Here is a 12,105-nt window from a genome sequence, read left to right as displayed (position 1 = left end):
TCATTTAGTGTTTTCACTTGATGTTTTTACTATGTATGCTTTATGAATAATTTGGCAACACAAGGTTTATATAAGGCGAATATTTTGCTGCCTTTATAACTGGTCAGTCTGGAACATGCCCCTAGCAAATCTGAGGATACGTCCAACTTCATTAATGCAGGACACAACTGAGCTCCTGATGTACAAGGTTAACCCACTGTTTTTTTCCTAATGGAAGAAATATGTAACAGTTGAAGTACATCCATGAAGGTGTGTGATCTGGCTTGATTCAGTCCTTTTTTACCATAGAACCTGTGGACAGTGTATACAGCATTCTCTTTTTTAATAAGGTATCAACAGGAATCTCCTAAGTTTTAAGTTTTATGGTCCATATTGGCAGTATTTTCCTTTGAGGCAACTGTATTGAATGGACCGGGTTGGTCAAGTGACACCAGAGTGATGGGTTCATTTGAGTTCTTAAGCAGGTTACAGTGTAATGACAATATTCTACTAAATTTGTGCTTGCTGTCATGACCTTGTGTTCTTCTTACAGTGTCAGTCCACGTGGTAACAAAGCTTTAAGTGTATATAGATGCTAGAGTTCTTCTGTAAACGGAGTATTGGACATTGATGTGAGGTGCATTCAGGAAATAGCGTATCTGAATAGCTTTCTGTAGTAGTGTGCTGAAGTTCACTGGCCACCATCCTTTTCCTAGCAGGAAGAAAGGATATGGTTGCACCATGTACTTCCAGAAGTCTAGCACATTTTAGAATGGACACGATGCCTTAATGAGGACAGGAAAGTCCATCACCCAGGAAAGCCAACAGGGATGTATCTGTATAAATGCTGCTTCTACTGGGGCTAATAATTTCCCTACCAAGGTTCATTTGGTTGACCTCTGTCCCCATGGCCAAGACTGTGGTTAGAGCAGTGATACACAGAAGTGGCCCTTTGTACTGATAAATAAGGTATGTTCGTGTCTTGAGAGCAGTGGAAAAACTTGACTGAAAAGGTAATGTTAAGGTGTGTGATGTCCCTGAGGGGAATTAGAGTGCTAATTCGTTTGGTTTTGACTGCCACAAATGTGACCAGTTTGTCTATGGTTAGCAAATGAGCTTATATTTGTTATGTGTTGGATTACATGTGCTGTATGGATTCACTGACTTGATTTTTAAGGTTTTGGATTCTAAATTCTGTGAATTAAAGTTATTTGCTACGTGCCCTAAATTCGCTACTTCACTCCAGTGAGCTTGTTACTAAATGCTTGCATACAGATTGCAGGAAGTTGCTTTCTACAATCTAATATGGCAAGGTCACTGGACTCTTACTTGATGCAAACAACCTGACAGAGACCACTCACCACGCTTTATTTCCTTCAGAGTATTAGGCTCAGATGTTACCAAGGATATGCTTTCCAAGTGCTTGTCTGGTTGCATTTTTCATTGTTTCTGTCTGTGCAGGCTATGACTTGGGAGTCATGTCAGAGCTTGTTCTGGTCAAACCCACTCTCTCTATTCAGGTGTTTCATAGCAGCTAAGTGGATTTATTTGCTAATTACTGGTAGCCTTGGTAAGAGTTGGAGCTTGCTTAGTATTGGTATTCAGTGCTTTCATGCTGTGGAAGCTTTGAATTTTTTTTTTCCTTTTAAAGTCTTTTATTGAAATAGTTTTTTGTTTTGTTTTCCAAATGGTATATTTTGAAACCATTTCAGAATTTTATTACAAAGTTGATAGTGTGGTAGAGGTACACATGTGTGAAGAGAAACATTGCCAGCAGGACTTCTTTTATAGAAGTTCGTATCTGAGCATCTGTCTTTGGGGACTAGAAAGCCCAACATGTATGTCTCTTTGTTCAGCAGTTACTCCTTGAGAATAGATCGCTTCAAAATCCATGAAGTAGTACTTCAGTGGAATAAATATAAAACGTGTATTAGATAAGAAAATATTAAAAAGGTAAAGTTTCATGGAATCCTTAAAGTCCGCTGTCTGGTAAGTGAGTATGTAGGGCAGGAATCTGTATTGTTATATTGGATTTATGTGGCAAGGTTGTGTTGAGGAGACACGGAGTGGGAGAGCAGCGTGGTGGAGCTGAGCCCACTGGTGTTAAAACACCACGGTCCTTTCTGGCGCCCAGCAGGAGGGCACAATTTGGGATAAGGATGATAAGTAGGAGAGTTAACAGGCAAAATGTGGACTGGACACTGCCGTAGTGTAGTAACTGTGCAGAATTTGTTGTAAGATGTTGAAGGGACAAAAGGTGGAGTGTGTGTAAGCTGTCCACCTTTGTTGTGATGTCACGTTGACTTTGTGCGGAATTATTTTGCTGATGGAAATGAAGTTTGTGGATACAGCATGATAAATGCTGTTGAATGTGTATTTTAATGATAATTCCTAAATATGCTGTTCACAGAGGTGAGGGGTGGCCTGTGTTGTGTGTATGTGGTGAGACTGGTGGTGGGGGCTACAGGGAGGCCTCTGTGCGCAGAGCCCCGGTGCTGCCCCATGTGCAAGCAGAGCCAGCTCCAGCCTGCGAGGTCGGTGCAGGAGGAGGGCAGGAGAGAGGCCCCCGGTGGAGCAGGCTGTCCCCCTGCAGCCCACGGGTCCCACAGCGGGGCAGGTCTCCATGCTGCAGCCCCTGGAGGAGGCCAGCTGGAGCAGGCGGCCAGGACCCAAAGGAGGCTGTGGCCCACAGAGAGCCCCCGTGGAGAGGAGCCCTGGGCGCAGTGTGGTGTTAAACCACAGCGGTTATCTGCTTCCAGTTGACAGCTGTATGTCTTCACCTTTTTAAGTTGATCAATATTATTATGAAACAAAACATAGAACAGAACACATCCCCCCCCCCTTTTTTTTTTTTAAAGAGTTCATGGTTCCAATCCTGTAATCAGTGTACCTGTATTTTAGTCCATCCTTCTTGCTGTTTTCCTGTCTCTTCTGTATTAGAGGCTTCTAAATTTTTGAGACATAAGCTTAATGTGATCTTTCTTTTTCTGTTGTTTTCATTGTGTATTGTCATCTTTTTTCCCCCCTCTTCCCTTGAGCCTTTCAGCTGCATGGTTTTAATCTTAAATGTGTTCAACCCGTTCGGTTCCCGGTGTTGGTTGCTTGCTTGGATTTCCTACTCCCTCGTTCCCTCACGCATTTGGTTTTGTCATGGCAAAGTGGACAGTGGGTCCTCACCATTCTGACCCAAATGCAATTCCTTTAGACCAGTTTTTTACTCCATTGACTTAAGTCTTCATTTCTAATGCTCGTCTATAGTGGCTAAGTTTTCAGATCTCCTCCTTGTAGACCTTTTATCAGCCGTGGTCCTTCCTGTGTTTCTTCTGAGGGGTGATAGCTGGCTATCACAGATTCTATGTGTCTTCTTGCAAGTATTGACATACTTGTCCATTTGGTGTGTTACTTGCTGTCTCAGCAAGAAGTCTTAGAGAAAAGGGGAAGTGAATGTGGTATAGATTAAGGTCAGCTCTTCCCAGGTAGTCCTGCTCATTGCTCATTATTACGCGCTGTTAGGACACTAAAAATGATAATTCCAGTTCTTGTTCTTTCATCATCTTTGGTTTATACACTTGGTCTATCTGCAAATTCTGCTTGCTACTTCTTCGTACTTGAAAGTGTTGTTGGAAAAACTTGGTCAAAATGGTCTGTTACTTCCAGTATGGCTATCTCTGGCTTCCTTTGATTCAGTCAGAGTGAAGGGGAGATTAAATTTAATATCCTTTTCGTAATACTTCAGGGGGGAAGAGAACAATTTTCTCCATAAAAAAGTTCATTTGGAAGACTGTAAGTCGTATCTTATCACGTAGAGATGAAGAGGAACATGTCTGCAAAGAAACAGTGGTTTCAGAAGTAATGTTCGTGGATTTCTGGCTGCATTGACCTGCCCTTTAGTCCAAGCATGAGTTTCTTTACTCGTGCCTCTTCCTTTTTACCATCTTCTTCTTGAATTTTAAAAGAAAAAATGAATTTGAAAATGCAAGAAGAAACTTCAACTGGATGATGTAAAGAAGGATTGTTTTCTACCTGGATCTCCTTCAGAGGTCTCATTTTGATGTCTCACCACTGCCTGCGTTATGTGAGGTCCATACAGTGACCTCTAATGTGTGTGTCACGGGAGGTCCTGGTCCTGCTGATGCCTCCCAAGCAGAGTGCCCCTGCATGGCAGCTTTGTGTGCATGTGTAAGGTCAGTCACTGGTGGAGGAGCAGTGCTGAAGAGGAAACACTGGAGCACCTTCTTTTCCTGTTAAGCAACTTTACCTGGTAAATTCCTAGGTGCAACAATTAAAATTAGTTGCCTTATGTCATGGGAGAACCTTTCCCCCAGGCATCCCATGAATACCCTGTTTTACCCTCTTTCCTCACCTCTTTTAGGCAACTTGACTACTTCAAAGATACTCTTGCACCTTCTCACAAGTGTTACAGACTTTTATTTCTCCCCTCGTAAGTTACCTGTGAGGTGTTGTCCAAAACCTGTGCACGCTGCTGCTCTCCTGTTGAACTTTTCTTCAAAGGCGTACAAAACTTCCAGTCTTTGCCTTGCATCAGTCCCCGTTCAACATATGCAGTATACCCTCAAAGGATAAACATGCACCTGATTAAAAAAAAAAAAAGTGCTTTTGTGCTTCCAGACCGTCTGCATCATTTTTAGTACTCTTTTATTATAGCTAATAAAAATCAAGACTTTAATCACCTTTTGGTACTTTCCAATCTGTCTGTTTTTTCACTTCCCTGCTATTAGTTGCTTGTTGCATCAATTCATTAATTGGTTTATAGGCTTACTGAGTGACTATTTCATTTCTCATGAGACTATGATGTAACTTTACATTTTTGGCTATTTTGAATAAATTCAAATGTCTTCCTTTAGATTCTGTATCCCTGTACCAATGGATTCCATGTCTTCAGCAAATGTCTCAATTACCTACTACCACCATAGGTGTTCACAACATCGTTTTTTTTTTTTTTTTTAATTTTCTTGATTAGTTCTCAGTGGACTGATGATTCCAGACTAGGATTTAGTCCAGTTACGCAGTTCTATTGCACTAGGTATTTTTTCTTAGCTTTGAGACAGAATTTGGGCTACCAGTTTTGAATTAGAAAAATAGAATTTACAGCTTTTCCCTAGCGTTTTACTTAACTTTTACATTAGTGAAACAAATGAAATTGTCATTCTACATAATATACCCATAACTGGATATAAACAATGTGCCTACCACATTTATTCAGCATATTTTATAAGGGAGATAAAAATATCCATCAGCAAATACCTAAGTTTTCAAAAATTAAGGCTATGGAGAAAAAAAATTATGTATGTATGAAGGCTTGGAAAGGAAATGGGTGGAGAAGTGGCAGTAGGGCAGGCCTGCTGTGTTCCTGAGCTTAGGCTGCTATTTGTAGGTATCAGGGCTAAATAAGACAGCTGTGGATTGCAATTTCTTGAAAGCAGTGTATCACTGTTTAAAACTAACTTTAATCCTTGCAGACCAGTAATGGAGGAGGGAGTTTAAGTGATTACTCCTCCTCTGTCCCATCAACTCCAAGCACCAGCCAGAAGGAGCTACGGATTGATGTTCCTCCCACTGCCAACACACCAACTCCTGTCCGTAAACAGTCCAAGCGCCGATCCAACCTCTTCACGGTGAGTGAGCCCAGGAAGAGACTATTGCTGTGTTTTTAGTAGTGCTCTGTGGTGATGGCCTGAACTTCAACCTGGTTGAGTTGAGCTGGTCTAATCCAGACAGGAGCGGTGAGATGGATCTGTAGGCTTGAAAACAAAAGCATTTTAGCATTACAGCAGGGCTTAAACAGAGACTAAGTACGGTGACGGTGACATGTCCACACTGGGAATTTCAGTGGTTGAATTCTGGAGCCTTTGTCTGAATTGAATTCTGAGGTCTGTCTAGATTCCCAGGTTTGGCAGCCTTCCTATCATCAGTAATCAAAGACAAAGCTGTGTCTCTGCTCCTAAACCCTGCCTGTGTGCTGAATAATACTGCTGACTCAGGGCTTCCTTGTGAAGTTTCCAGTGTTTATAGAGAGGTCACGGTGTTTAGCATGGGAATTCCACTAGGTACTGGAAAGTAACCACCCCTTGCTAATTTTGTTACTATACAGTCTCAATGCACTTATATTTTTCCAGGGCTAAAAGATATGACGGAGATTAAAATGACTTTTTCTTCCCAGACCATGTGATTTTTGCAGAGGAAAAAAAAGTTACTGAATAGAAAGTGTGACTGGTCCACTATGATCGATCTTTAGTATGCACAATTGCTTTGGGAAATAATGAAGCCTTGAGGGATGATTCCCTTATTTTAGCAGTCTTGCTGAAAGCTTTGTGATATTTTTTTGATACTCCCCTAACAAATCCTTATAACAAACACAAATGGTGATGGTAGCTATACATCAGTTGCATTTAGAAAGCCATGTCTTCCCAGTCTTCATAAAAAGTTCGTATTTTGTATTCTAAAGATGACTCCATGTTTACTTCCCAAAGCTAGCTAGCTCCTCAGTTTTATCCAGGAAACACTTACAAAAATGTTTTTTAAAAAAAAGTTTTGCAATCTAAACAAAATCTGTCTTTCAGCCTTTAGTAAGTAAAAAGTTTTGTTATAGTTATGGAGTGCTGAGTGACAACACAGAGTCCCATAGATCACCCTTGGTGTGCCCATCTTGTCAGTGATATTTTGATTTAAAACTGTACCTCTTCAAACTCCTATGAAGTAATTAAAATGATGCATTTTTGTTCCAGGAGTTTTAACAACAAAAATGCAAAAGTGTCATGCAAAAGCTTGTCAAAGCTTTGACACTGACATTTTGTAGCAATTGTGAGGATTTTTCCCCTCTGTTTGCGGGAATAGTGGCTCCTGTTGAGGAGTACTCATGAGTTATTAACTCCACTAGATGTCAGTGTCATCCTAGAAACTGCGAGCGCAGTCATAAATCTGGGAAGAGAGCCGAGACCACTCCAGCGTCTGTCAAAAGCATTTGCCGACCGTTTCCTGTCTTAAGTATGCATAAAACGCTGTGAGGGCTGTTTAGATGTTGTTGACATTTGGAAAACTGGGGGTGATTTATATTTGAGTAGGTGTAAATTTGAGAAAGTGAATAAAGAGAAACACATACATCTACAGTCGAGGCAAAGGTCTGAGGAGAATATGAAATCAGCTGTGTTTGCTATAAACAGGCTAAACTGGCTGGTTTGCGATAGCTGATAGCACAGGGAGAACCAAATTTTCTAATACAGAGGATGTTGGCAGTTGTCTTAATGCCAAATAACTGGGGAAAAATTAAGGGAAAAATAAGTGGTGCGGGGAAAAAAATTGTCTCTTCAGAAGTATTTCTGTCTTTTAAGATCTGGTCACATTGAATGCAGTGCAAAGAGTTGCCTTGTAATCCCTGTCCTGAAATACTTTAATACGGACCCTGCTCTAAAAGGTTTCATACCATATCAACCAAGTTGTAGCCCAGAATTATTTAATTGAATAAATAGATGACTAGTATTTCCTGTCTAGTTATGAAAAGAGAGGGAAATCAAAAATACTTTAGCTGTTTTTTTTTGCTGTGCTTGTTTCCTAGCTTGTTACTTGCTTATGACTTTATTGCTTACGTTTGTTTAATTGCAAATTGACCCTTGTTATGTAGCATAGGTAATAGGTTTAGTTTTCTCCATGAAGATCTTCCAGTGTTAGAAGAAAAATTGGTTAAGCAGAGAACAGATGTGATTTTTTTTCTTAAATCTATGACAGATTTTGAATTGGAATAGGGTTGAGAATTTTAGATGTTTGTGTTTCAGTGCACTGTATGCAGTATGTGATCTTTTCAACTGTTGGATATTCATGTTTTCTGTCAAGCTATCGTAGCAATAGCTGACTTTCTACTAGGGCTTTAAAATAGATCAAATAAAGCAGAAGGGTAAATGTCTTGTTTTGTGCACTGCACAAACAGGAACAACTAAATAGTATTGTGTAGCACAGGTGAGGATTCACACTTGAGCAAAGCACTGATTGTAACTACTTGTCGGATTATGTATGGGGCGAATGAACATGAGGTGCAGTAAGATGCATCTCCTTTCTCATATTCAATATTACTTGTCTTACGTTATTGCAGATTTGTGAGTGTCTCTTCTTAAAAGTTATTTTATCTCAGTATATTGGAGATCAGTATTTGTACTTCTTGGGGCTCTCTGGACTGTTGAGACAGGATTCTGGTGGTGCCCAAACCCAGCTGCTGTATCATTCTGGGTCTGAAGCAATCTTGTTTCACAGTCCTGATTGGAGTAAGGTAAAAATAAAATAAATCTGCATATGGCTTGTAATGCAAAGGGAAAACGGGTCAAATGATATTCATGCAGCTTTGTTCTGTTGTGTTTTTTTTGGACTTTCTCTGGTTTACTTTAATGAAGCTTTAAATAGAACTACTTAATTTGTAAACATGACATCAGAAAAAGTCCTAGCACATATTGATACACAATGGTTTAAATTTTTTTGGTCTACTGGATATAAGATGAAAGATGTGCATTATGGATAGGTGCAAAACCATGAAAGAGCAGGTTATCTATCAATTTTACTTTTTTTTTTTTGTTTGTTTTTAAGCAGTGGAACCAGATAAAATTCTCCCCTTGAAAATTGTATGTATTCCGTAATTATCAGCAGCTAAGACAGAATTTGCTTAATATACATTCCTATATTTCTGTACTTTTAGCACTTGGCAGTATTTTGTATATAGGTATTTCCCTTCTATCTGCAGTGTTCTTTACTGATACAGTTACTTGTATGGAATACAAAATGTGATGATTTAAAAACAAAATAAAAATTAGTGCATAGGTATTTATCCCTTTCAGAGATGGGATCCTTTCTTTTTAAAAGTCAAATAAAAAGAAACATTCAAGTTGACAACTTCCCTCCCAAGGATTTGGCTACCTTCACTGAGTTTCTTTAAAATGTCACTTAGGGACGCTTTGCGCTATTGAAGTATTGTTTTGTGTTTTATTATTGGGAAGTGGCACTTTCAGATTCAGAAATCTGTCTTGAAGGAAGAGGAACAATAGTTATCTTGAACATCGGATTTCACCCCTCCCACTTGTTTTGCTTTCTTTCATTTATTCTTTGTTTAATTCCCTGGCATGTCATTCCATTGCCCCTAACCATAGTAACTAGTGATAGGAGCCTACTCCCGGCAGAGCCGGGAAAAGCACGGCTTCCCTGCTGGGTAAATGTGTTGCTTAGAACGGTGTTACTTGAAGTCTTCCTCTGTGGGCTTTCTTCCCTCCCCTTCCCTCCCCTCGCCTCCTAAGGCAACTGCTTTGGGCATTTTCCTCCTTCCATCCCTCCGCCCGCTGAATGCTAGAATACGGAAAACGGGTATTAGCTATCCACGATTCTGATCGCTCCCCGGATCCCGGTGTCTTTCAAACATCCCTTTTATACTGCAAATCAAACCCAGTATCTTGTAGCGCCCTGGTTTTCATTAACTTTCCATTGTGGTACTGGACATCGCAAATGTATTCGTTTCATATATCATCTGGGATTTGAAAAGCGCATGAAAATGTTTTCCCATTTTCAATATTGTGTGAGTAATGTTCCTATTGAAAAGTAATGGAGTGAAGTTGTCACTTGTCAGTTCAGTTATTAAGGAGGATGACTCTCAGCTCCTTTTTTTTTTTTTTTTGAATAAAATAAATCTGTCAAAATGATTATACTTGTGCGTTCTTTCACAATAATGGACCAGAATCTGAATGACTTCTTAAAATTCCTGTAGAGTCATGAAGTAGGCACAGGGAGCTTACTCCTCAGGGCACTCCTATCTTTTAAATTTCCTTATTCTGGCTCTCTGTCATTTTAAACATTGGTTTAATTTTCCTTATGCTGATATTTATTTACTGTGTGCAGAAAACTTTTTTTCAACATCAATTGCTACCTTGTCTTGAAATTCCAACTTTCTAACCATCCAAAAGCAGAGAAAGAGTTAAAATCAATATGATCAAAGACTGCATCATAAAATCACATTTCTAAATAGCTGATAGCCTTTCTAGAAATCACACAAATTTGTTAAATATGTACAAGTGTATATATCAGATTTTCTAAATGAGAAGCTGGAACCTTCATTCTTCTTTGGATCTGCTATTGGAAACTTCAGAAATGTGTCTTCTGATCTGCTGAGTCTTCAGGCAGTGAAATTTTAACTCTTTAAACCTAAATCCCATTTCAAACAAGTGGATGGTTAAAAATTAGAGAGAGTACGTAGGTATTCAGAGTATTCAAATTTCGGGACAGTCATGTACTCGTGTAGGTTCTTCCCCTCCTGCTTTGTGTCTATATTTATGTTTCAAAATGCTTTTTAATTGCTTTTAAAAAATAAAATAAAATTGTCTTCTGTGTGAATAGCTACCTTTAACGGAGCACAAACTTTTTCTTTTTCCTCTGCAGTCTCGGAAAGGGAGTGACCCAGACAAAGAGAAGAAGGTCCTGGAGAGCAGAACAGATAGCATTGGAAGCGGTCGTGCAATCCCAATTAAACAGGTATGCCGAAACACTTTTTTTGCTTTCCGTAGTTGGAGACACACCTCGGGTCTTAAGCGCTCTGATGCCGAGCCTGTGCGCCAAGATTTGTTTGATGTGCTCCGGTGATGAATGTGGAAGTCACTCACTTGACATCAATTAGGAGAGGTTCCTATGTGTATTAAAATAGGATCATTAGAATAAGAAGAGGGAAAATGTGACAACAGGCCTAATGAAGTGCAGTCTGCCGGCCTGCATATGGAGCGCGTTTCTAGGCTGAGCTGGCTTCAAAGCCTGCCTTTGTAGAGCGGGCTTTGATTGGGCCGTGTGCTGCCCGTCGACAGGGGTAAATCAGCGCGCTGTACAAGAGCCCCTTGTGATCGCAGAAATAGCCTGATGTGGCCCTAATTTGCTATTGCAGACGGACATCTGAACACAGTTTCAGGCTGGTTTGTAACAACGAGGCAATTAGTTGTGATAATCATAGCCGGTGTGTCAGCTGTGCACTCTTGTTTGTAATTTGCTAATGAAGGAATTGTAACTTTGATTAGGTTCAGTTTCATTTAGACCTTATTATATAAGAGAACATTTACAGCTGTAATGTGTGGCCTTAATTAAACTTCCTCATTACACAACAGGACTTGAATTCAAGGATTTGTTTTGGTCTGTTTTACTAGCCTAGATGCACTTTCATTAGCCCGGAAACTGAATGCTAAATTGTAGCTCTGAACGCTCCTTTGAAAGGCAAAAGCAATACTGGAATCTAATGCAAAGTGTTTGGGTAAATGAGATCATTTACTTTTTCAAATTAAATTACACTGAATTCATGCAGTTACGAACACCGCACTAAGCATTTGTATGGGATGCTTTACAAATAGTTTCTGCAATAGCGTTCGCAAGTATTTGCTTTCATGCGAGTTACTGTGCTGTAGACAGCAAGAGTGCCAAGTGAAGGGAGCTCATTTTCTTCCTGCAGTCTTTTCCAGTCAGCTTTGGTTGCTTTCCTACCTTCCAGAGGCTCACTTTGCCTCCTCCTGGCATGTTCCCAAGCCTTTCCTCAGTCCGTGCCTCTTCTCGTCAAGTGGCCACAGCTCTCCTGTTGGTGTTGCTTTTGTGTGTTTTGGGGGCTTCTTCACTTTTTTTTTTTTTGTCGGGAATGAGGGGAAATGGCTTTGTACTCTTAATTATTTGTAGTGATTTCCTTTCTAAAGGCAGTTAAAAAGACCTTTTGGGACCGTCATGCAGCAAAAGCGCAGTCATGTCTATGAAATCTTTAGCAGACAAATTTTAATCAAATGCTGCAATTCAGAATAGCAGTTTGAAACCAGATAAGCTCAGTATTTGGCTCTGTGTTCAGAGGAGGAGATTGCAGGCATGTAAAACAAGCTACAATTTTTTCTACAGCTTTTGTGTCCTATGGAGATGGATTAGACAGGCTGGAATTCTTTTGGGTAATGCTAATTAAACAAAACGGTCTGTGGATACAGCTGAGGATAAAAAAAAAAATCAGCCAGAGGAGCTGACTTTTTCCAATATTTATTCAAGATGTACACACTGTTCTTTTCTAAAATGGTGTTGTATGAAATTAATTTGATTAAAAACGCCCTTGTAGGACAGGTAAGATGGGCAATG

The 12,105-nt window shown here is 39.9% G+C and overlaps 1 protein-coding gene across 3 annotated transcripts in view; it reads left to right on the top strand.

The window, feature by feature from the left end:
• The window catches only part of AGAP1 (ArfGAP with GTPase domain, ankyrin repeat and PH domain 1), a gene marked incomplete at its 5' end in the record, with an annotated part of 347,082 nt that overhangs the window by 159,993 nt on the left and 174,984 nt on the right, over window positions 1-12,105 (top strand). For all 3 annotated transcript variants that reach the window (XM_084288890.1, XM_084288889.1, XM_084288888.1), the window contains 2 exons: window positions 5,460-5,615; window positions 10,402-10,494. In XM_084288890.1, coding sequence (XP_084145016.1) covers window positions 5,460-5,615; window positions 10,402-10,494 — 249 coding nt within the window. The remainder of the gene's footprint in view (window positions 1-5,459; window positions 5,616-10,401; window positions 10,495-12,105) is intronic.

The sequence above is a fragment of the Netta rufina genome (genome assembly GCF_964035555.1).
Source record: "Netta rufina genome assembly, chromosome: 6".
Lineage (NCBI taxonomy): Eukaryota > Metazoa > Chordata > Aves > Anseriformes > Anatidae > Netta > Netta rufina.
The sequence above is the reverse complement of the archived record's forward strand: the minus strand, read 5'-3'. Positions and strand labels throughout refer to the sequence as shown.